The sequence below is a fragment of the Benincasa hispida genome, chromosome 6, assembly GCF_027475165.1.
Source record: "Benincasa hispida cultivar pf3 chromosome 6, pf3_genome.v1.1, whole genome shotgun sequence".
Lineage (NCBI taxonomy): Eukaryota > Viridiplantae > Streptophyta > Magnoliopsida > Cucurbitales > Cucurbitaceae > Benincasa > Benincasa hispida.
In genome coordinates this window covers 22,237,600-22,264,249 of record NC_143483.1, presented here as the reverse complement: position 1 = coordinate 22,264,249, position 26,650 = coordinate 22,237,600, and the positions used below count along the sequence as shown (strand labels likewise).

Below are 26,650 nucleotides of genomic sequence, written 5' to 3'. Positions count from 1 at the left end.
AGGTTGGTTGAGATTAATTTCCAGTAGCCAGCAAAGGATGAACTAAGAGAGCACCAAAAGAGAGACATTGAGGTGAGCTAAAGCAAGGACGACTGAACTAGAATTCATAGAATCCTTTCCAATCACAAATCCGACAGCAAAGCTTTCACATCATTAACCCAAATAAAGTGCATTCAGGCTACTGATCAGTAGAATTCAAGATAAATTGAAAACTCTCACCCGATTGCCATAATGCCAAGAATGCAATAAAGAGAAATGATAATCCAAAACCATGATAATCCAATTGAGCAAACAATGGGGATTATAGATGACCAATCGACAAATTTAGAACTTCATACTCATTTGAACCTTTGAAACAAAGCTAGGTAATTTAGACTCATGAAATAGCAAAAGAGCTAGGTGTGATCCTTGAGAAAGTTTTCAACGTAATTCTCTTGTTGGAATCCCACATACTTTTTGTATTCCAGGAAATGAAATGATCTTCAAAGTCTATGCAATCAAAGAAGAACCTGAAGCCTTTATCTCAGAGATGACAAGACCACACTACTGGTAAGATGAGAAATCCTCACTGGCATTACTATTCTGGTGAGAGTCAATGGCCGAAGAAGTCTTTTTGCTAGAAAGTTCTGCGAGAAAGTTGCCAAACCAGGATCTGAAGAGGAAATAACAGTAGAGGGTTCTAACCTTTCACCAGAAATCTCTGAAAATAATGAAGCCAAACAAAGATCATCCAACGGCTGGTCATCTACTAATTATTACCAGAAGGAAGGAAGAATTGACACCAGAGATTACTTAACTACATAAGTTTCAGGAGTAAAATTGGGAGACAAAATGTTTATATGATAAAAACTCCATCCTACTGTTAAAACATTACATAGGTCCTGCGCATATGGATAAAAGCTTAAGACTAGTATGCTAAGAACTTCATCTTAAAAAGTTTAAAATATTTATCTGCAAACCTGTCTAAGAATTGGAGTAATTGAAGCGTCAGTGGCACCATGGGTGAATTAATGTTTGGTGATGCATCTTTCGAGGTAGAGGCTGCAGCTGAACCAAAATTCTCCACAGGAGATACTGCCACACTGGAATTAGTCATAAAAGGTCCTCCAGAAAACGGTGAAATCGGTCCAAGTGGCATTTGCATGGGAAGTCCTTGACCAGGAAGTCCAAGAACCAGAAAGTTAGAACTTGGAAATCCATGCATTACAGTTTGAGCTGGAATAGCTGGGCCAGGGAAATGCATTCCTTGCATGTATGGCACTTGGACCATGTGAAAACCAGGACAACCACCATTCATGTCTGGCATACCTATTCCTAAACCCATGGGTGGGTAAATGTGAGGTGCATTCATGGATGGCATTCCTCCAGGGAACACTGACAGACTGAGTGGTATTCTATGTTGAGAAAGCTCAATTGACAGTTCTGACTAAGTAATTATCAATGAGCATGCATGAGTGAACATACCGAGTTTGTTTCCTTGTTAGCATTTTGAGTAAACATACTGAATTGAATCCTTGAAGTGGCAATCCTTGAATTTTACATGCTATTTTTCACTTTTTCCCTACAAGAACATTCCAAAAATAAATAAATAACAAATGCACTTTGCAAGCATCAAGAAAAGTATGATTCCTAGTATGATTCCTAATATCGTACAATGTGAATTCCTTCAAATGCATTGATGAAGCATTATGTTGACGTCATCTGACTTGTTACTCATCTTGCAAAATAGTTTACAAAAATTAATATGAGGACTCTAATTCAAAATTACAACAAATCATTATAATCTAAAAAAAATAAAAAAGAAGAATTATTTCGAACTGTAGAAATTGTTGGATTGGAAACTACTATCTCTTTGACTAAACAATCTTCTACACCACTTGTTCCATGAAATACTAAGCCAAGAAATACGTTGATGCTCTGCTGGACAAAATCTTTAGGCCTTTCCACGCTTCATTGAACGAAATAAAATAATATTTTGCGGAAGGGGCACAATAGGACCAAACTTTCTGTAGATCATGACCTCGTGTGAACGCTGTTGGATTAACTAAATGCTTTAGTAGCCTTCGTCGGACTGAACCCTTTTTGATACATTACTTCCAACAATCTCTTTGCCTCTAGTGTCCTCTCTTGCTTGAAAAGACCATGAACCAATATATCATAAGTCCACCTATTCGGCACATATCCTTTCTCACACAATCGATCGAACAATTCAAATGCTTGTTCCAGGTCATTTGGGCATAGCCTCCTCAATAATAGATTGTACGTATAGATGTCAAGTGGGAAGCACTTGGCGATCGTTTTTTCCAGGTTCTTAATAGACTGGCTTACTCTAATACGGCCAGAAAATGCCCCAATTAGCAGTCCAAGCATAGAACTTTGATAAGTCTCCACTTGTCCCTCTCTTGAGTTAACCCAGGCTTCATAGAGCTTTTGAGTCTTCAATGAATTATATAGAAGCATATTACCAAGAAAGGATGTAATTGGACGCCCAACTTTATCTAGATCTTTTATAAGATTTACCGCCAAATCATATCTTTCGTGTTGACAGAAATGCAACACCAACTCCTCATAGCATTCTATACTAGGTATTGCACCCTTATCCCTCACGTCCCTCAAAAAATCAAGTGCAAGACCAGCCTTATTGGCTTTGCATAGACCAACAATCATGACGTTGGAAATTTTCCTCCCAATAGTTCTTGTCTGATACAAACTGCTTAAAAAAGTCAAAGCATCAGAAATGCGTTCACTACGTAAGTAGCACTTTAGCAAAAGAATGTCAGAAGTCAAATTAGGTCTGATTCCATTTCTCAACATCATCTGATATACTTCTCTAGCAAGCTCAGGCTTTTTTGCAAGTGCAGCTCCATAAATGAAGTTATTGTACACCTCAGAATTGGGTTCTTGACGAGATAACTGTAGCTCAAGCAAGTTAAAAAATTGCTTTTCCATATTTTCCATTTCAATAAGACAACGAATAACTGCTCTAAATAACTTCCTAGTTGCATTGTGACCCTTTTCCTGCATCTCAATAAGTAGTCTTGCAGCAATATCACCTCTTATTGCCTTGTTAAAACCATCTATCAAGGTAAAATAGGTGTTCTTTGTGGCTACTACATTTATTCTATTAAGTTCACTATGAATCAAGTATCCATCTTCAACCCTCTTAGCCCTACACAGAGCAGATATAAACTTGTCATATGTAGAAAACAAAGTAACCAACTCTTTCATCTTATCGAGCTTTCCCTCTCGGCACAAAGCATTTGCAAGTATAGAAAACGTCCTTTTTCCTGGAAAATAACCTTCATCTATGGAGTTTTTCAAGATGCGGTATGCTTCATCAGTGCTTCCATACCCACATAAAGTATTGATCAAATAGTTATATGCCATACTACTAGCGGAAATCCCAAATTCTAATCTGGAGTTGTATAAATCAAGTGCAACTTCCACCATCCCAGCTTTGCAGAGGAAACACATGGTAGCATTCATGGTAACTTTATTGGGGGGAATATGTTCCTCCATCATCTCCGTAAGCAAGTCGAACACCTCCTGAAGTCGGTTTTTTCTTAGAAGTCTATGAATCAACATATTATAACGAAAGACATCAGGAATGTAATTTTCATCTGCCTTTATGCTATATAAGAACTGTTGAGCACTCTCCAGCTTCCCAGCCTTAATAAGTTCTGTTATCCACACACCATACACATGCACCATTGAAACTAATTTTAAGTCTCTAAACCCTTCAACCAACTTCCATGCCCTCTCAAAGTTTCCACTTTGGCAAAGTGCACCAACAAGATAACCCAGCATACGCCCATTCAGTCCTTTCCCACTGTCTACCAACTCGTGCAAGAAGGTTTCTGCTTCATCCAACTGACTCTGCTTGCAAAAAAATTTTAGCATCAAGTAATGTGTGATCTCATTCACAAACCCCCTCAAAGTGATCTGCTTGAAAATAACATGCACCGCATCAAAGCAATTCTCCTCAACAAGAGAATTCAAAAGAACATGGTAGGCAAAAGGATCAAGATCAAGTCCTTGAAAGCGCATTTTACCAAACAGATGAAGAGCAAAAATGGGTTTCCCGGCAGCAGCATAACCCATAACCAATGTATTGTAAAAACAAGACTTATGGTAAATTCTCTGCTGCACATAGTTTTCAAGGAAATCAAACATGAGGGGCATGAGCTTGGCCTTGGAGAGAATCTTAAGCATGGCATTGAATGTGGCACGTGTATGGAAGAACCCCCGCTGGCGTCCAGCCCAGTCAAAGAACTTGAGGCAAGACAGAACATCCTTGGAGCCAAAACGGAGGACATCTAAGACAAATGACTCATTGAGGCGAAGGTCAAGCCTAGAAAGAGCAAGATCAGCAGGGGAAGGACGATATGGCATTTCTTGATCATCTCTAGCCCCTTGGAGGATTTGGAAGATTTGATCATACAAAGGGTGGCTTCCAGATTTTAACCACTCCTTAAAGGACAAGGTTACTTCTTTAGTGATCATCCCATCTGCACCTGCTGCTGCTGCCAAGCTTGTAGCAATTTTCGTGGACATCCAAGGGAAACACATAGGAATATCCCTGTTGCCATTACCACCAACTCCAGCAACAGAGGAGACATAATGTAAATTGGGACAAGTTGAGGCAGATACAAGAGCTTCATTGAAGATGTCCTTAAATGAGGAAACAAAAATCCCACTTTTTGTTTTAGATTCAACTCTAGCAACACGTTGTAGCAAAAGCATGGTTTAATTACACGAAACCCTGCAGACAAATAAGTATTTCATATCGTCTCCCTCATTAAGCTGGCCAGTTCTACAATAAAATCTGAGATGTAACTCTTCTAGAATTCATATCTAACTCACTTCACGTCAATTTCAACCATTGCAGAAAGAACTGAAAACCTGTCGAAGAATCAAACAGAAAACAATTGCCTCACAGCCAAATTAACTTCATAAAGCACATGACCCAAGACAAAAGAGACTGGGTAAGGAAGTGAGTACAAAATGAACATATCAAAAGTAGAATAGAATCTCAGTCTTACCAGTAAGTGGGGAGAGGGAAAATCCCGACCGATGAGTGAAGAGGGAGATTACTGGAACTAGGTTTCTTCGTCGAATTGGGAAAACCCCAAATCGATTCAGTTCGGATTTTTGGTGTACCCGTTGGGTTTAATCCCTTTTCCTTCTCAATTCTTCTTCTACCTCATGAAAAGGATTAATCCTTCAAAAGACCCATTTTAAAGATCTAAAATGGAAAATGATCCAGATTTTTAAAAAATTTGTCAAATGCCCTTTTGCTGATATCATGACCACGTGAAATTATACTATTGTCTTTTTTTTCTTTTTCCTCTTCTTCTCTGGTGCGAGAAATCTTCCTCTTCATGTTGTCTTATTCTTCTCTGGCTTCTTCTCCTCTTGTACGTCTTCTTCTTCTTCTCCGGCACGACAAGTCCATACGAGCAACTCCGATGCGACGAACTCTGATGAGCAAGAGACGAGAGAGAGGAGTAATTTTATGAGTGATGAAACGATGAGAGAGCGAGTCGAGCTAGTGATTCGTGAGTGAAAAAAGAAAAGAAGCGAGATGAGCGAGAGTGAAACTACTTTTCCACGAACGCACGAGTATATTTTGGTAATTTCACTCGAATTTGACGTTAGCTGATCATTCGACATTTTTTAAAAAAAATGGGTCATTTCACATTTGTTGCCTAATTTTTGGGTCATCCATCCAGTGGACCGCTCATGAAAAACCCCTCTTTTGTTCTCCGTTTCCGAAAACTGATTGAACTGAGAAAGAATGATAGAGTGAAATAGTTTTTAGGCAAAGGGAATGACGAATAGCGAACAGCGAATGGCGAACGGTGAACGGTGAATGGGGAATGGCTAAAGGTTGACGGAGGCAAGTGGGAGAGAGAGAATGATGGGATACAGAGAAAGAACCTAAAAAGTTTATGGGCGCCTTATTTGAGATCAAACTACGGTGAGGGAAAAAAACTAAAAAAAAAAAAATATATGAGAAATTATTTTAACTGATAAAATTGCTAAAAATATTTACCACTAATATCAAGATATCACAGTCTATCTGTATCTATCATCTGATAGACTACGATAGATAGTGATAGACTGCGATGGACTGTGATAGACAGCGATAAACTACCATCTATATCTATCTATCCATGATACTAGTCTATCACGGTCGATAACATATAAACGGTGATATTTTGCTATTAGTTGTAAATATTTTAGTTCATTTTCTTATATTTAAAACAGTCCAAAATATATATTGACAATTGAAAAGGTATTTAAATTTTTTGCCCAATTTTTTTTTTTCAATTCCATGCAAGATTCAAAATATCAATGTGGAGGTCCCGATTTTATAAGAATACCGATATTGATGGAAATCTTGAGAAACTTTATCGAAATGAATATAAATCATTGTAATTAGTTAATAAAATTTAATTATGGTTGAATTAGACTATAATTAACCGTTTTTAATCATTATTATAAAGTAAGACAATATTTAGATGTGTATTATAAAATATTTATGTAAATATCGATGTGAGCGCATAAGGTTAAAAAAATGAAAAAAAAATAATTACAGAGAATATCAAATATTGAAAATTAATAACAAAATTAAAGGATATGAAATATTTGCATATAAAATAATTGTAAATTGTTTATTATTAAATGGGAGTTGATACAAAAATGAAAAATCATAACATAATAAGAATAGAAAATCATAACATTAAATGTAAGATGGATATAAAAAGCATAACATTAAACACAACACAACATAATGGAAAAGAAATAAGAAAACAAAAACTCTATAAGTAGATAGAGCTTGAGAGAAAATGGGAGAAGTATTAGAGAACTCACATTTATTCAATTTTTGTTTTAAAAAAAAAATATTAATTCAAGTTTGAGGTGAAATGATGTGAAAACTCAACAAAAAATATTTGAGTGAAAATATGTGATTTCTTGAAAATCAAGATTTTTAGGGCTATTTTTAAATATAAGAAAATGAACCAAAACATTTATAAAAAATAACAAAATGTCACGATCTATATGTGATAGATCATGATAGACAGCGATAGACTACTATCTGTGTCTATCATGACACATATATACATAGATAGTAGTCTATCACGGTCTATTACATATAGACTGTGATATTTTGCTATTAATTGAAAATATTTTTAGCGGTTTTGTCATTTAAAATAATTTTTCAGATTTTTATGATTAAAGAGAAAAAAAAAAACTTCATTTGAGCTAGTATAACTGATTGTAATAAAAAAAATCGAAAATCAAAATTTCGATGAAAGTATTGAAATATTGATGAAAAATTCAAAAGTTCGAGAAATTGGAAAAAAAGTGAAAAATCCTACCGAAATTTTGAATTATGCTTCCGCATTAATTTTTTTTTAAAAAAATCCCTATTTTGTTTTCCATTACATGTTAATTTTAAATTAATAAATAAAATTGTTGCCCTATTTTTTTTTTTGCACTTCCACCTTATTTTTTTTTAAAAAAAATCCTATTTATTTGATTTAAAATAAAATCAAAATTTTCTCTATAATTAGCTAAATTCAACTCCTCATCTTTATTAGCTATCTCTCTCATTTTGTTAACATTTCCCCAACTTTTTTGCTTTTTTTAAATAGAAATTGTAGAAATTTCGTTGTAGCATTCATGTATATATAAAGTTTTTAAAATTTTCTTAATAGTAACATCTTTTCTTTTCCTCATGCTTTAAGAAAAGTCTAATGGTTATGTTTCAGTATCTCTTATAGGCCTGGAAAATAAAAATAAGAAAATGAAAAATATATATACTATCTAAATCTAAAATCTAATGGGGTATGAAAAAAGTTTTTTTTTTTTTTAAAAAAAAACATACAATAAAACTCTAAATTGCCTTAAAAGAAAAAAAAAATTAAGAAACGTTTTAAATCAAGTTAAAAAGAAAATTTTTAAAAATCACAAAAAATCATGTTAAGAAAATAAACATAAAATAAAAAATCTAACATTATTTAAATCTAAAATCTAAAAGGCGATATGAAAAAAAAATTAAAAACACAATAATACTCTAAATCACTATTGAATGAGAAATTTTTACCAATTAAATTTTGCCCCATCATCACAACGAAAGTTCAAGGTCATTGTAGAAATTATAAATGAACTAAGACCAAATAATTAAAATTGTTCGAGCACAATCAAATTCAAGCCTATGGTAAAAATTTTGGCAAAATAAAAGATTGGGCCCAAGCCCAACTTTAGCCCAAAGCCAATTTTTGGACCCAAGCCCATGTAAGGTCCATGAGGAACCTTTATTAATAGAGGTCTTACCCCTTCATTTAAAAGGGGGAATGTTAGAAGAACCAAAGGTTGAAGCTCAAAAGCTCTGAAAATTAAAATTCCAAAGCTCTGAAGATCCGAACGTTGAAGCTTTAAAAGATCTGAAGAACACAACTCCCTTGAAGATCAAAAGACATAATAAAGCTTTGAAGGTTGGAGCTCCCAAGATCCAAATACTAAAGCTCCTAAGTCTTAAAGATCAAAACTCTCAAGCTGTATATGTTGAAGACTGAAGCTTCTTAAGTTCTAAAGACTAAAGCACTTGAGTTCTGAAGAACTGAAGATCAAAACTATTAAAAGATTAAAAGACTAGAAGACTTCAACAAATTGATTGTATCTTCACAACCTACAAGGAGAAGGTTCAATCTCTTCAAACTCAAGGAAAAGCTCACAAGTCGATCAACAAGCTAGAGGCCAGTCCAAGTAGATCAACAAGCCAGAGACTGATCCAAGTAGATCAATGATAGCACCTAAAATGTGATATTTTTCCTCTTCTTAATTCCAGTTGTTGCTATGTTTAATGTCTTTATTTAGTGTTTTTATAGATATCGAGCATCTTGGAGATAAAATCCATCATTACGAGTTGTTTGGGTTAATTTGAAGCAATTCATGTAGGAATGTATCAGCAACAGCGATAGCAACAAGGATCATTTAAGCACTCTAATTCATTAATTTTGGCAAAATATAAAGCATACTTTTGCAGAAACAAGTGAGTTTCATGACATACCTTTGTAGAACTTCTTCAAAGCTCCTTCTCCAGCTGCAATCTTCTCCGAATCTTGTTGCAGATCACCTCAAGATCTTCCCCACTATTCTCTTGGTGCTTTAGATTGAGTTGTGAGACTCAAACAAGCTTGAATCAAGGGATTATGGAGAATTGCTCACAACAACAATCTTGTTGAAGAACACTTTCTTCAACACGAATTTTCTCTAAAATTCTCTCTTGATTGCATGCCTCAAATTCACTCCAATCTCTTCAATATATTGTAGATCATCATGCAAGAAAGAGAGTTGCATGAGTTGCAGGTCATGCTTGGAGTTAATGAAGAAGAGAAAATGGAAAATGTGTGAGCATGAAGAAGATGGATAAATGGAAAAACTTGTTTTTCCATTTGTGTATTGTTTTTTCTAATTTTCCAATTTTATCTCAAAACCAAAACTTGATTTTTTTCAAAAAACCATTTTAATTTTAAAACTGAAAAATTTGATTCAATAAAATTAATTTTTAAATAAAATTTAATTAATCTAATATCAAATATTAAATTAATTTTTATACACATCCATCTTTATATATTTAAATCATATTTAAATATTTATTCTCATATTCTGTTTAATTCTCAAATTAAACAAGTAATTATATCTCATATAATTACCAATTCTCTTAATTCTAATTTGAATGTTTCAAATTAACTTATCACGATATTCTAGAGCTAGTCCATTACGAGCTAGTAGGGGGACCTCGCGGACCTACAGATCATGGGCTCCAATGATCCGAGATTAATTGGCTAAACTTATTAGACAAAATTAACCCTCATTCGTTAACTAATGGGTCACTCCACTAACGCCCATAGTTGCACTCCTCTCACTGTAGATATATTATGTGCACATGATTTAACCATAATCAGCAAGTCGACCCTTCACAGGTTATTCGTAATAACGGCTGGGTCAAATATCTATTTTACCCTCGAGATTACGTCTTATTCCTCAAGTTCCTACTGATCCTCTAATGAATAATTGGTTTGTGATCCAATCACTAAACCAAACTCTCTCAGCCCAGTGAGAGGGTGAGGCCCCTAGTTTAAGACCTCGATTCAGTACTTGAGAGAACAACCCTTACTCCTATCCCTAAATCGGGTAGGCATGAATTCCGTCTTGCACCCTATGTCCCTAGCTATCTATTGGGTCTTACCCCTAAAATGGGAGGCTTATTGAGCCGGCGCTATTAAGCCAACCCTCACCTATGCAAATCTAAGGATAATCCTAAATAAATAAGAGTTCATAGTTAGCTCAGGATTAAGATCGAGTTACCTAGGTCATCTAGATGATATAGTCAGTCTTATACAGTAAACAACGTTATAAAGTAAGAATGACTTATTTCTTGGTTCGACCTTATGCAAACTCATTGCATAGGACGCCTCCATTCTTCATGTCATAACATGTACGAATTAGAATCATATCGTATGTAGTACTTTACAACTTTTTGTAACAACTATAGAGTAGGCCGCATCCAATAGTGTTACCAGAATAAGGTACCCAACCTTATTCATGTACTATAGATCATTTTGACTATTTATTCGAACCTGATCCACTCTTATGTCTCTACATAAAGTTCAAGTACTCATGTAATAGTCATGGGTCTTAGTTTATTGGATGTAGACTTTCATACAATTTATAAAATCAATAATAAGTATATTGATTATAGAAAATGTTTATCATTTTGCAAACTGCGAGTTTTAGGACATAAAACCCAACAATACTCCCAATTGGACTAAAAACTCCAATGGATCAATATATACAAATATAAACAATGTTGAGTTTACATGGAGAGAATAAAATGTACAAATACAATAAACTAGGGCACTACAATACCTATAAATTCTCTCACTTGCCCTAGTAATACACAACTCGTAGACCTAGTCCTACTAGGTGACCCTCAAGCACTTTAGTCGAGAGGGCCTTTGTTAATGGATCAGCTAAGTTGTCTTGTGAAGCAATCTGGGTGACGATTACATCTCCTCAGTGTACAATCTCCCTTATGAGATGGTACTTTTGCTCGATATGCTTTCCTCTTTTATGGCTTCGTGGTTCCTTTGAATTTGCAACTCTTCCATTGTTGTCACAATAGAGAGTGATAGGCAGGTGCATATTTGGAACTACTTCCAGATCTATCAGGAACTTTCTGAGCCATACTGCTTCTTTTGCTGCTTCACTTGCAACTACATACTCATCTTCCATTGTAGAGTTAGCAATACAACTCTGCTTGATGCTTTTTCAACAACTGCTCCTCCATTTAGAGTGAATATTGACCCTGAAGTTCATTTCCTCGAATTAATATCAGTCTGGAAGTCAGAATCAGTGTATCAGTAAGGATCATATCCTTAGCACCATACACGAGCATATAATCTCTCGTTCTCCGAAGATACTTGAGAATTTTTTTAACAGTAGTCCAATAATTATATCCAGGATTGGATTGAAATCTGCTGACTATTCCTACGACATAGCATATATCAGAACGAGTACACAGCATTGCATACATTAAACTCCCTACTGCCGATGCATATGGAATTCGATTCATCTCCTCAACTCCTTGAGGTGTCTTAGGACTCTGTTCCTTAGACAAGTGAATTCCATGTCTGAAAGGTAATGATCCTTTTTTGGAATTTTGCATTTTATACCTAGACAACATCTTATCTATATAAGATGCTTGGAATAATGCTAATGTTTTATTTTTGCGATTTCGAACTATTTGGATTCCAAGAATATATTGTGCTTCTCCCAAATCTTTCATTTGGAATTGAAAAACCAGAAATTTCTTAACGTCAGCTACCTCATTCCCAATTAGTATAATATCATCAACATACAACACCAGAAAAGTGACAGTTTTGTTAACAATTTTCTTGTATACACAAGGTTCATCAACATTTTGTTCAAAGCCATAAGATTTGATCACAATGTCAAATCTCATATTCTAGGATCTAGAAGCTTGTTTCAATCCATAAATGGATCAATTAAGTTTGCAAATCTTTTGCTCTTGATCTTGCTGTATAAACCCTTCTGGTTGAGATATATAGATACTCTCTTCAAGATAGCCATTCAGAAAAGTTGTCTTGACATCTATTTTCCATATTTCATAATCATAAAATGTGGATATGGACAAAAGTATTCTAATTGACTTTATCATGGCAACTGGTGAGAAGGTTTCTTCATAATCTGCCCCCTCTCTTTAGGTAAACTCTTAAGTCTAGCTTTGTAGGTCTGTACCTTACCAGCTTAGTCTTGTTTTCTCTTATAGATCCATTTGCAATCGATGGATTTTACCCCTTCAGGTTGATCTACAAGATCCCAGACAAAATTGAAATACATAGATTCCATTTCAAGGTCCATGGTTTTAATCTATTGGTCTTTATCCACATCATTCATTGCTTGGTTAAAAGACAATGGATCCTCTAAACCATCATCTGGTATGATGACTTGAGCTTCAGTTAAACCCATGTACCAGTCAGGTTGTTGCACAACCCTCCCACTATGACGAGGCATTCTCAACTCTTGAGAAGGATGTGAAATTTTAGTTTCATCAATAACTCTTGTTGATGGACCTGCTCTATCAACGACTCTTATTGATACATTTGTCGTTTCTTTGGATATTTTTTCTATTACTAGCTTACTGCGAGGTTGATGATTCTTTACGTAGTCTTCATCCAGGAAGGTTGTATTTGTCGATACAAATACCTTATCTTCCTAAGGATCATAAAAGAAACCACCTTTTGTTTCTTTTGGGTAGCCTACAAATAGGCATACTTTTGAACAGTGTTCGAATGGTGTTCCAACTTTTTAGGATTTTGTACCAACACATGTGCTGAACAACCTCAAATCCTGAAGTGACGTAAATTTCCTTTATGTTCTCTTCAGAGCTCGTAAGGTGTTTCAGAAACACTTTTTGAGGGAACCATGTTCAAAACACCGCAGTCTTAACTGCGTATCCTAAAAAAGAATTTGGTAACTGAGCGTAACTCATCATGGAAAAACCATGTCCAACAAGGTTCTATTTCTCCTTTCTACCACACCATTTTGCTGAGGTGTGCCAGGGGCTGTGAGTTAATACTAAATTCCATGTTCTATCAAATAGTTCTGGAATTCTAAGTCCATACACTCACTACCTCGATCCGATCGAATCGTTTTAGTCTTTTTACCTAATTGGTTTTCAACTTCAGCCTTATATTTTTTGAACTTTTTAAAAGTTTCAGACTTTTGATGCATTAGGTAAATATGCCCATACCTAGAATAATCATCTATAAAACTGATGAAATATTCATACCCTCCTCTCCCTCTAACATTTAGAGGCCCACAAAGATCTGAGTGAATCAACTTTAGGGGTTCTTTGGCTCTAAGGCCTTTTCCAAAAAAAGATCTTTTTGTCATTTTACCCTCGAGACAAGACTCACATGGTGGTAATGAACTGTCTTCCAACTTATTTAGATGACCGTTCTTAACCTATCTCTCAATCCTATTGAGATCTATGTGACCTAGTCTCAAGTGCCAAAGATAGGCATTTGGAGAAATCTTCATTTTCTTATGAGTCTCAGCAGTTTTAAACATCTCTATGTTCAATATGACTTTAACCTCAGTTGGTTTTAACATATACAAGTTATTTTCTAATTTTGCAGAGTAAATATGTTTACTTCTTTTATTGATGAATACTTCATCATTTTCGAAATAAACATTATAATTTTGTTCTAGCAAATAAGAGATAGATATTAGATTCCTTTTCATAGAAATAAAATAATATACATTTTTCAAATAAATGTACTTATCTCCTATAAATAACTTCATATCTCCCATTGCTTTAACTGAAACAACCTCCCCGATCCCTATCTTATAAGATTGTTTCACTTTCTGTCAACTGTCTCCAGGAACTTGTTTCCTGTGAGATAGTACAAACATGATTAGCAGCACCTGAATCAATTATCCAGATTTTATCGTTTTTCACTAAACATGCTTCGTTAACAAGTAAATCATATTTAACTTGTTGCTCGAGTTCTGCATTCTCATCTACATAATTCAAAATTTCAGATGAGTTGGGAGATAAAAGACAATCCTCTTTTAAAACTCTTTTGGTGTAATCAACTGATAGTAATTTGTTTGTTGATTTGGTTTTACTGTTATTTAATTCGGAAGTGAGTATTCTAGAAGAATTTGAAATGCTGATAAAATTCAAACAAATTCTAATTAGCAGATTGTAACTAAATTCAAAATCAAGTTTTAGCAAAAAGTAATAATACACCCATAACCATTATTTATCCGCAACGATACTTTGGTGAGTCAGAATATGTTCTACCAAGGGGCAGTAAGATATTCCTTCACTAAGGCAAACAATTTTGACCAAACACTATCTCTGGAATAACTCTTATTCCTATTGTCTCCGGAATAACTCTTATTCCTATAGTTGTTTAGTTATCGTTTTTGGTGAAGATCTTTACTAACAATTTGTAATTCTTGTAAATGTGACTCGCCATTTTCAGATCTTATAGGACAGTATGAATATACCTCAGAAATAGAAGACAGTATCCAAGATGGAACTATAAGACCTTATTCATTTTACTGAAGCCTAAGTTGTTCTGAATCCTATGTTACAACCCTCCGAGGGGATAGCCATCGTTAAACGACTAGCAAGGGCCACCTAAAGCAAACCAGCAGGCACAACGTAGAAATCTCATGGTTCAAACTAATGGAGGAGACCGTAGGATATATTGACACATATCCTTCACCCACTTACTATGAACTACTTCCTCTGTTTACCTTATTATTGACTCATACAAAGCCTTTCCGAATGGAGGTCACTTCCAGGGTGACGCGAAGTGTCATATGAATCTCACGTTGTAAACTATGTAGAGACGTGGCAGTTGAAATCTATATATCGAATAATAGACTTATGTTTGAACAACTTCCCCTTATTCACCGCAATCTAGATTTAAGCTAAAAAATACTTTCCGAATGGAGGTCACTTCCAAGGTGACATGAAGTATCGCTTAAATTCAGACTGTGAACTCTTAGGGATGCGAGAGCTAAGAATAACATATCGTATATGTTATTAATCTCCCACTGAAGTTTTCTAATAACTCTATCATATGGAAGTTATTGACTACCATTGAAGTGTTCTATTAGGTAAATTTATACTTAGGTTCTTTTTGGCTAATAAAACAACCCTAAGTCTATGTGGTTTATCTAAGTATAACACTTATAATTAGATTTTAACCTACGATGTCTAGGTGATAAACCATTTTATTACCTCACATCGCTCACTTATGCTCATAAAACCAATTACCAATGCTCAATAATTCAGCCATAATCCCCAGGTAGGAGGTGTTTTGTAAACCGTCAACTTAAGTACCTCTAGCCTTAGACAGGATTATATACTGGTTGAGTTTGTAACTTGAGTTTTATAAGTTTTAACTATTAAAACAGGTGGTCAACCTACCTGAGCATGCAGCTGTTGTTTATGGATTTTAAACATCTAACCCAATTTTATAACAACTTATAAAACTTTAGATATGCTAAACATCCATAACATACAAAAAGACATTCAATATTTAATATAACACTTATATTAAATACAAGAGATCCTAACATGCATATTATATATTATAATAGATCATAACATACTTTCAATGCATGTAACATGCTTCCTATGGTGGGATTTTAAATCTAAATGGCATACTGTATGCACATACAAGATTTAATTAATTATAACATACATCAAATGCATAAATAATTAAACATAGACTGATATGATTTTAGTTTTGGCATAAACAAGTAAACAAAAGCCTAACTATTATAAACAGCTTCAAAACCGTCTTTGAACCGCTCGAATTGCTCCAAAACCGGACCCAGGCATCTTAAATTGGACTGGATAAGTTTAAACCGAACCAACAAAGTCTGAATTGAACCAGCCAAAAACCCTTTGAGGCTGAATCGGATTGGACCTCAAGAAAATCGGTCGAATCGGTTGCTCTTGGTCCAACCTCAAAGTCTTACTAAGGCCAATCGTGTAGCGCTAAAGAAATCGTCTAACACCATCACCTTGTGTTGAGAAGAGGTACACGATCGCTTAGTGTCATCTGTCTATTGCATAGAGCAATCGTTTAGCTCTTGGATAGAACTAAACGATCACTTAACACCATTGCCTAGCGCTTCATGTCATCGTTTAGTGTCTGCCGCAGCGAAACGATTGCTTAGTTCCATCGTATAAAACATCATTGCGTCGTTCGGTGCCATAGCTACACGATCGTTTAGTTCCATCGCATAGAACGTGAACACATCGCTTAGCATCACAGCTAAACGATCGCTTAGCGTTATCGCATAGCACTTCATCGCATCACTTAGCGCGCGCCACAGCTACACGATCGTGTAGTGCCATCGTATAGCACCTCCAACACATCGATTAGATCCTACGCAAAAGCTAAACGATCGCGTAGTGCTATTGTATAGCATATCAATACATCGTCTAGCTCCCATACGTACACGATCGCTTAGCATCCATCATCACAATGACCAACGCCCATTGCTATACGATCATCTAGCTTTTCTTCACATCATGTAACGCCTGGAACTAGACGATCGCTTAGTAAATGAACCTCAACAAGGATTTTGTGCAAAAGCTGAAAAACTGGAACAGCAGCTTGGCCTCTTTCACTTGTTTCTTCAATTACATCTTAATTTCAACTCTAATAACTTCAAATAAATTACAGACTCTTGCTAACACATAAGAGCTCATCAAACAAGAGCCAGTTACAAATTTAAATGAGAAATTAAAGAGAATTAAAATCCCAAATCTCAAAAAACCATATCAGTGCATCAGTTTCATATAACTCATATAAAACACCCACCACACCAAAATTAAACCAAATTGAATGCTTATATGAAGCTCTAATACTAATTGTAGGAATGTATCAACAACAGAGGAAGCAACAAGGATCATTTAAGCACTCTAATTCATTAATTTTGGCAAAATATAAAGCATGCTTTTGCAGAAACAAGTGAGTTTCATGACATACTTTTGTAGAACTTCTTCAATACTCATTCTCCAGCTGCAATCTTCTCTGAATCTTATTGCAGACCACCTCAAGATCTTTCCTACTATTCTCTTTGTGCTCTAGATTGAGTTGTGGGACTCAAAACAAGCTTGAATCAATGGATTATGGAGAATTGCTCATAGCAGATATCTTATTGAAGAACACTTTCTTCAGCACGAATTTTCTCTAAAATTATCTCTTGATTGCATGCCTCAAATTCACTCCAATCTCTTCAATAAATTGCAGATCATCATGCAAGGAAGAGAGCTGCATGAGTTACAGCTCATGCTTGGAGTTAATGAAGAAAAGAAAATGGAAAATGTGTGAGCATGAAGAAGATGGATAAATGAAAAAAACTTGTTTTTCCATTTGTGTATTGTTTTTTCTATTTTTCCAATTTTATCTCAAAACCAAAACTTGATTTTTTTTTAAAAAAAAACCATTTTAATTTTAAAACTGAAAAATTTAATTCGGTAAAATTTGATAAATTAATTTTTAAATAAAACTTAATTGATCTAATATCAAATATTAAATTAATTATTACACATATCCATCTTTATATATTTAAATCATATTTAAATATTTGTTCTTCTATCCATTTAATTCTCAAATTAAACAAGTAATTATATCTCATATAATTACCAATTCCCTTAATTCTAATTTGAATGTTTCAAATTAACTTATCACGATATTCTAGAGCTAGTCCATTACGAGCTAGTAGGGGAACCTCGCAGACCTATAGATCATGGGCTCCAACAATCCGAGATTAATTGGCTAAACTCATTAGACAAAATTAACCCCCTCCACTAAAGCCCATAGTTGCGCTCCTCTCACTGTAGATATATTATGTCCACATGATTTAACCATAATTAGCAAGTTGACCCTTCACAGGTTGTTCATAATAACGACTGGGTCAAATATCTGTTTTACCCCCGAGATTACGTCTTATTCCTCAAGTTCCTACTGATCCTCTAATGAACAACTGGTTTGTGATCCAATCACTAAACCAAACTCTCTCAACCCAGTTTAAGGGTGAGGTCCTTAGTTCAAGACCTAGATTCAATACTTGAGAGAACAATGATGACATGCAGAAATGCATGTCATCTTAGGCCTTTTATTTAGAATTATGAGGGCTGATAAGCAAAATATGCGGCAATTATGTTATGAATTCATGAGAAAATGAGCTTGCGTTGTTCAGCATTAAGAATCTCGGCTAACCCATTATTATGCGTTATTATGCATTCAATGTTCTATTTTTGTAGCTAACTTAGGAAGTGGACGTAAACGCGAAAACTGGACTACTGCATATCGACCGCATGCCGAGAAACTCTCCATCGCAAAGGCAAATGCATTCGATCAACGCATGGGTATTGCGGTAATCAACCACATGCGTCCATCGCATGGGAGTTGCGCTCGTCAAGTGATTGCGGTCATTGTGTAGAGTTATGGTATTAAGCAAATGCGATCACTGTACGATTGTGGTTACACGATAGCGCATAATAAAGGATCAACGCAAGGTTGGTGGAAAGAACGCATCAACGTACATCTCGAGAAAATTAAAAGCTGATGTTGACATTTCACCTACCACCCAGTTAGCAATAGAGATTCAGAAAGGACTAAACACGCCGCGAATGTCAGAATCAAAGCAGTCCATTAATGCTGTCGGCGATCCAAGCTCTATATAAAGAAGCCGGTGAGCAGAATTCCAACTAGTCCAGGGATTATCCCTTCAACCCAGGGTTTATCCCTACGATCTAGACAAATGTGTGAGAAGAAGCTTGAGAGTTTTTCACCTCCTTCATCCATTCCGAGTGATGACCGGAGCCTTCGATCGAAGCTAGATCTCGAGAGAGTTAGCTCCTCCGCCCATCGATGGCACCACCGACAGCCTTGACGCACATCCGCTAGAAGCAAGACATTGCTTCCAGCCGATCATTTCATTTTCTCTTCTTTTCTTATATTGTATTGTATACATTTTGTGATTAAGCAATTAATACATGATGTGTTCAATGCATTTATATGTTTCCTTCGACTCCATCTCCATCTTCTTTACTTAGCATCCATAACTTCGTTGCATCACTTAGTGAGATTGCTAGAGTATCACATACTTAGTCATGTGGATTAGAGATATGAAGCATGTAGCAAACCACCGGAAGGTGTGTGTTGAGTGAGTGTGTGAGAAAACCTTATTTTCTTAATGTGAAGCTGTAGCATGCTTGTCCATGAGTAGGGTCAGCAATAACTAACTGCCTGGGAGGGTAAGTGGTTGATCTCATTAAGCATTGTAAGCAAGTATTCACTAGAGATAGGAATAATCTTACGTTAGCCAAGTTCATGCGGTTACCTTGTCTTATGTATGCGTCCATTACACCTTTAGAGCTACTCGGGAGAGAGTCTAAAGAAATAACCTAAGACTCAAGAGAGCTAGGTTAGAATCGATGCTCAGAAGAGCTAGATTAGGTTTGCATAAGCAAGACTAAAGACTTAGGAATAAGTTCTATTTGCCATCACGCAGCGTATGCACCCTATGGATAGGATATTGCATGCGTCCAGGAAGTAGGATATGGTGGTGATATACGGCCATCACGCTCATGCGGCGAGAGACATGAGTGGGTTATAGGGCTTTAGGCAGGCATAGGCTTCCCGGTAATATCGCAAATACACCGCATACGTTCTAGAGTTAGGCTCAAGTGTGTGTAGCATGATTGCATGGCTTGCGTTGACTAAGGTTGCCCTTGCTGTCACTCTTAAGGGTTGCAATGAAATCATCTCCACAGTTTATCTATTTTCCCATTCATTTGTTTCATGACATGAGTTGTCGTGTCTATACCTCTCATTCATATTCTCATTGCGTTGTCTGTTAGCTAGAAGTAGAAGTAGTGTTAGCTTAGAAACCTCCCCATCATTCTTTTATTCAACCGCCACATGCACATTACCGCATACATCCAACTACAAGTCCCTGAGTTCGACCTCGGATCAACCGAGAAAACTTGCGTTCGCGTTATACTTGGCGTGAGCACAAGAAAACTTGTGACAGGACGCATGGTCATCTGATAACAGGCAGAAATGCAATCAACGCATACTTTAAGAACATGCACTCATGTTGCCATAAACTTGTTACGGTAAAATTAGATTCCTTGTTATGCATGCACTGTGATGATAAATAATGTGCTACAAGTTCATGTCCCTGGCAATGGCGCCATAAACTTGTTACGCCGAAATGTGATTCCTTGTTATACATGCACTGTGATGATAGATAACGTGCTACAAGCTCATGTCCCCGGCAATGGTGCCATAAACATGATGATGTAAAGATGGAAATGGAATGTGGATGCTGTGTTATGCATTACTACTTCTAGATATATGTGTTGTTAACTATATGCTTGTAGTATGCTATGGAGTAATGAGTTGTCACAAGTTTCCTTGCACTGAAACCAAGTATAATTCCAATGCAAGTTTCTCAAAGTAATCCGAGGTCGAACACAGGGATTGTTTTCGTTAATGTGTTACTTTTGTGATATATGCGACCAATTTAATAATTAATAAAATATTTGGTTTGTACATGAATTTAAATTGCGATAAACATAAATTGCGTTGAAAATAAAAGTGCGTTAAAATGTAAATCCTAAACTAGCATGATACAAGATACAAGATACATGATACATGATACTGAGTTCGAGACTGACTGTGAAGTTATACAAAGGATCGTGGTATGCGATGACAAGTCTTTATGTATGAATCAAAAATAGAAAGAATAATTAGAAAAACATCGCAAGTTTGTTAACTGCGTTAAAGATGTAACTAAGGTTCCACTTTCCCTTGGCGTACACCTCTCGGTGATCGGCCGCGTTCCCATATCTCTATAGTGAAACAGGGATGAACGTGATGAACGCAAGGTTGCTTCCATCTATGGAAGTACTTTTCGTTTTAGTTAACGCATTCTTCCAACCCTCTCTTGATAGGTGAAATGGCATCTTCATTTCTGCTCTCACAGGTGAAGATGTCGTTTAGCATACTTTAGCTAAACATAATTATTTCCTTAACACAGCTTAATTTACTTGCTTAATTCTTATTAAGTACCCAGGGAATTAAGAAAACATCATGGAGAAAGTGAATCATGGATGAACGAAAATAGACAGAGAGATGATAATGGAAATGATAAGAACAATTAATACTAAGATTAAGCGTCTGATACATGGTGTGAATGATAGAGTAAAGATGATGAGTACAAATGATGAAAACGAGATAGAAACAAATATAGAAGAGTGTGAACGTCTTGACATAGATCTGGACAGAGGTTTTAATTGCCAGCGTGTGGAATAGATGAAGAGAAGAGCTTCTCTCTCAGGCTTGCTCATCTGGTAGAAATGACCTTTGTATAGAGCTTCAACGGCGGGGATTGAAAAGATTTTTTGCCCAGAGACTCACCTCTCGGCCTTGTCTCTTGATTCTTCCTGAATTTACTCTGATTAGTTGCTCAACCAGTCTCTCTCTCAGATTAGTATTCAAGTCTCCCGTATTGAGTACATCTTTTCAATGGAATTGCAGAAGCTATTTATAGGCGAAGCTTTGACTCTTTGCATTGTGGTCCCCACTTCAATTGTTAAGGTAGTTCCTGAAATGGTGGAATGAATATTCCTTCTGTTACACAATCAATCCCATCAGAAATGCACAACTGACAGCTGTACACGCGTCTGAATCCTCTGCAATTGCGTTGCTCTTTACATCTTCGATTGTTTGCCCGCATGTGGTGTTGTTTTTTTATTACCACATGCGGTTGAAATTGCGTTGATCGCAAAGCTCTTGATCGATTGTCACGTGTGTCATCATTGCGTTGATCGTCTCTTCATTATTGATTGACGGGCACAATGCGACATAGATGCGTTGTTCATTTTATCTTTGAGCCATGAACGCATGCGGTGACTTGATTTCCTACAAAACAGACTTGAAATATTCTATTCTACCATCGCAATAGTGTCAGTGGGTGTATTGATGAAAATTTATAATTCTCGCATTTCTTAGCTAATTTCCATACCATCGACGCAACTTTTCTTTCTTTTAGCCACAATATCTAAATAAAACAGTATAAATAACTTGTATTTCTACAAGTTATCAATAGGCAAGAATGGGGAACTTAGAGATAAGCTCCATTTGCTATCACACAACGTATGCACCCTACGAATAGGATATTGCATGCATCCAAGAAGTAGGATATGGTGGTATGCGGCTAGCACGCTCATGTGGCGAGAGCACGTGAGTGGGTTATGGAGGTTTAGGTAGGCATAGGCTTCTCGGCAATATCGCAGATACACCGCATACGTCCTAGAGTTAGGCTCAAGTGTGTATAGCATGATTGCATGGCTTGCGTTGACTAAGGTTGCCCTTGCAGTCACTCTTAAGGGTTGCAATGAAATCATCTCCACAGTTTATCTATTTTCCCATATTTTATCTATTTTCCCATTCATTTGTTTCATGTCATGAGTTTTCGTGTCTCTACCTCTCATTCATATTCTCATTGCATTTTCTGTTAACTAGAAGTAGGAATAGTGTTAGCTTAGAAACCTCACTTAGAAACCTCACCATCATTCTTTTATTCAACCGCCACATGCACATTAGCGCATACATCCATCTATAAGTCCCTAAGTTCGACCTCGGATCACCTGAGAAAACTTGTGTTCGCGTTATACTTGGCGTGAGCGCAACAAAACTTATGACAGGACACATGGTCATCGCATACATTTGTTAACGCATAGTTATTCCATCGCATGACCATCGATGCATGATAATCAACGCATACTTTAAGAACATGCATTACATATTGTGTCCATGAAATTTTAGTTGTCGAGTAATTGACATCTAATTTCCCGTCATCAAACAACCTTTCTCCTATCCCTAAATTGGGTAGGCGTGAACTTCGTCTTACACCCTATGTCCCCAGCTATCTATTAGGTCTTACCCCTGAAATGGGAGGCTTATTGAGCCAACGCTGTTGAGCCAACCCTCACTTATGCAAATCTAAGGATAATCCTAAATAAACAAGAGTTCATAGTTAGCTCAAGATTAAGATCGAGTTACCTAGGTCATCTAGATGAAATAATCAGTCTTATACAGTAAACAACGTTAAAGTAAGAATGACTTATTTCTTGGTCTGACCTTATGCAAACCCATTGCATAGGATGCCCCCACTTCTCATGTCATAACATGTACGAATTAGGATCACATTGTATGTAGCACTTTACAACTCTTTGTAACAACTATAGAATAGGTTGCATCCAGTAGTGTTACCAGAATAAGATACCCAAGCTTATTCGTGTACTATAGATCATTTTGACTATTTACTCGAACTTGATCCACTCTTATGTCTCCACATAAAGTTCAAGTACTCATGTAATAGTCATGGGTCTTAGTTTATTGGATTTAGACTTTCATACAATTTATAAATCAATAATAAGTATATTGATTATGGAAAATGTTTATCATTTTACAAACAGCGAGTTTTAGGACATAAAACCCAACAATTAGAAGCTAATTTGGGCAACTGGGATTCAAAAGGACGTGAAAAGATGAAAATGCCCCTAGATGTAGAGTTGCAACACTCAACCAAGCGTTATGCAACGTTACAAGGTAGTAGCCTCCACAACGCTGGAAAATAGGACAGTGTTGCAACACTCTGATTTTTTATGGAGGCAACACAGTGCATGCACACAAACGTCGCAACGTTGCGTCCCAATATTGTGATAAGCTAGAGACCAATGTTGCAATGCTGCGACGCTGAGCTTGTAATCTCCTTCTTTGTTTTAGGGTAGAGAAACATGAAATAATGACTCACATTCGGCCTCCCACCCCTCTTTTCCTTTCTTCTCTCTTCCACTTTCTTCTTTGGGTGTTCATCTTGTAATTAATCGAGTAAATGCCAGATTGTAGCTTCTCATCCTCCATGGGAAGGTAAGATTTTGGTTTCTTGGCTTAGAGATTTGGAAGAACTTAATGTTATTTTGGGAGATTTTGACTTTATGATGTATACAAACTTTTTTATGGGTTTCAATCCGAGTTTTGCAATTGTGAATGACATGATTTTATAATTGATTGATGACCTATAATTCGTTGTGCAATTTGATTTCTTAGAGATAACTTGTAATATGTGATATTTAATTATAGGTTAATCTCAAAGGAAACAATATGTTAGTTAGGCTTACAATTCATTATCTATAATGACAAGTGGTTTGTCCTATTTACCTAGAGAGAAACCACATTGAATAGATGGTGGAAGTCGAATACTCATCTTAGCATCACCCTTAGAACTTAATGCAATTTATCAATTTGTATGAAGCAGATTCGTTTTCTATGCATTTCGATTAATTAGATAATTAGGATCATTGGTTAGGATTCTAACTAAATTGGGCTAAGCATAATCAAGAGTTTAAGTCATATGTTACGGTTCAATGATCTTAATTGCATTGGGTGAATCCATTCCTCTGAGCTAGGACATCTCGATTTATTGCACTTCTATCTTTACTTTTCTTGCATTTTATTTTCTTTTATGCATTTTCTATTCCAATCCGCACTAACCCTTCACCCCCCCCCCCCCCCCATTTTACCACTTTAACTAAAAATGAGCTTCCAAGAACTAATATTATGCGCTTCCCTGTGGTTCAACCCCCAACTTGTTGCTTATATCACCAATTAGTATAAGTAGTTCGTTTAGTGATTTTATAAATATTATTTATTTAACAAGGGTTTATGGGCGACGGTAAACACCGATGCTTAGTAGATCGGCACCGTTGCCGGGAAAACCAATTAGTTCTTCTTAGTTAATTTTTAGTTAAAAGTTTTTTTTTTTTGTTTTCTTTTTGTGTCAATTAAGCATGACAGGATTTCCAAATCAATCTTGGACATTTAGAAGCCGAGTTGCAGGTCTTGATGACGAGGTGAGTGGTTTTGACTGCCACATTGCTGAGTTGACCTTTTTAGTTGGCTAGTTGATGGAAAGGAGTTTACAGCAAGTAGAGGTGTGCGCGAGTTCCCTACTCAAGGGGCATCCTACACAAGCATGCTCGAGGTTGTAGTGAATGCCAGTACCATGTGGATGCATCGAGGAGGGGTATTATGGTCATTCAGACTACGAGTCTCACCATTCTTGGTGGGAGGAGTCCTTTGACCATGGATACTCAGGTTGGCAGCAGAGCTTGGATGACCAAGATTTCATAACACCATACTAGTCGACTCATGCTCAGTCTTTGGGGTCAGGTAATTCTTTAGAGGCTTTGGTTTTGGAGCTTGTTTACTGCACTTTTGAGCTTCAATAGGACAACCTCCGTAGGCAATAGGAGTTCGAGTGCTTCTAGCAGGAGAGTCTTTGCCCTAAGGTAAAAGCTAGAACTAACTTGCAAAGTCTTAAGTTTTTGGGAATGTCCTAAACTCGCAGTTCGTAAATGTTGTTAACATATTCTATTTATTAATAAAATTGTTGTTGAGTTTTTATAATTACTATTGATATTGCATCCTTCTATGAAAATACAATAAGTGAATCCATGGCTATAACATGAATACTTTAACTTTATATAGCGACATTAAATGGATCAAGTTTTAGTATGTACCCAAAATGGTCTATAAGTATACAGATGAGATTGGGCACCTCATCCTAGTGACATTGTTGGATGCGGCCCATTTTATATATTGATACAAATCATGTGATCCAAAAAGCATTCATGTAAAGACATGTAAGTGGAGGCATCCTGTGCAATGAGTTTGCATAAGATTAGACCTCAAAATAGTCATTTTTCTTTATAATAATCGTTTACTATTAAAACTAACTATCTCAAACTCAATGACCTAGGGTAACTCGATCTTAATCCTAAGCTAACTATGAACTCATGTTTATTCGAGATTATCCTTTGATCTGCATAGGTTAGAGTAGTCCAATAGCACTGCTAAATAAGCCTCCCATTTTGAGGATAAGACCACATAGATAGTTGGGGACATAGTTTTGCAATATGGAATTCACTCCTACCCAATCTAGGGTTTGCATATGGGTTGTTCTCTTAAGCGTTGATGCCTTGTCTTGAACAACAAGGTCCCGCCCTCTTATGACAAGAGAGTTATGATTTATAAGTTGGACTATAAATCAATTATTCAATGGAGGATCAGTGGGAGCTTAAGGAGCAAGATGTATTTACAGGGTTAAAACGGTAATCTTTGATCCAGCTGTAAATACGAATGACTTGTGAAGGATTGACTTACTGATTATGGTTAAAATGGATAGAAATATATCTACGATTAGGAGAGTGCAACTATCGAGCTATAGTGGAATGTCTTGGTAGTTAATGAATAGTAATTAATTCGGTTAAAAAGTTTAACCAATTAATTACAAGTCGTTGGAGCTCATGATCTATAGGTCCATAAGATCCTCTACTAGCTCATAATTTGGATTAGTAAATTGAGTAATCTTAATGAGATTTGAATTTAGGGTTTAGAATTTGAAATGTTCAAATTCAATTAGGGTTTCTATT

General features: G+C 36.1%; 1 protein-coding gene across 2 annotated transcripts; it reads right to left on the bottom strand.

Moving 5' to 3' along the window:
* Positions 1 to 201: 201 nt before the first annotated feature.
* Positions 202 to 5,219, bottom strand: LOC120079694 (Pentatricopeptide repeat (PPR) superfamily protein). 2 transcript variants are annotated; one of them, XR_005482327.2, is made up of 4 exons: positions 5,043 to 5,213; positions 1,309 to 1,561; positions 960 to 1,074; positions 202 to 700 (listed from the first exon to the last, which is right to left on the bottom strand). XR_005482327.2 is itself a non-coding variant. In XM_039034003.2 (2 exons), the coding sequence occupies exon 2, from the start codon at positions 4,741 to 4,743 to the stop codon at positions 2,041 to 2,043; it is 2,703 nt and encodes a 900-aa protein (XP_038889931.2). In that variant the 5' UTR covers positions 4,744 to 4,902; positions 5,043 to 5,219; the 3' UTR covers positions 1,648 to 2,040. The 2 variants fall into 2 exon arrangements, 1 of the variants encoding a protein (XP_038889931.2); XM_039034003.2 differs by lacking the exons at positions 202 to 700; positions 960 to 1,074; positions 1,309 to 1,561 and adding an exon at positions 1,648 to 4,902 and having other exon boundaries at positions 5,043 to 5,219.
* Between the last annotated feature and the right edge of the window lie 21,431 nt (positions 5,220 to 26,650).

Excerpts from the sequence above, each read along its gene's own strand:
- LOC120079694 (XM_039034003.2), bottom strand. The coding sequence starts at position 4,743 with ATGCTTTTGCTACAACGTGTTGCTAGAGTTGAATCTAAAACAAAAAGT.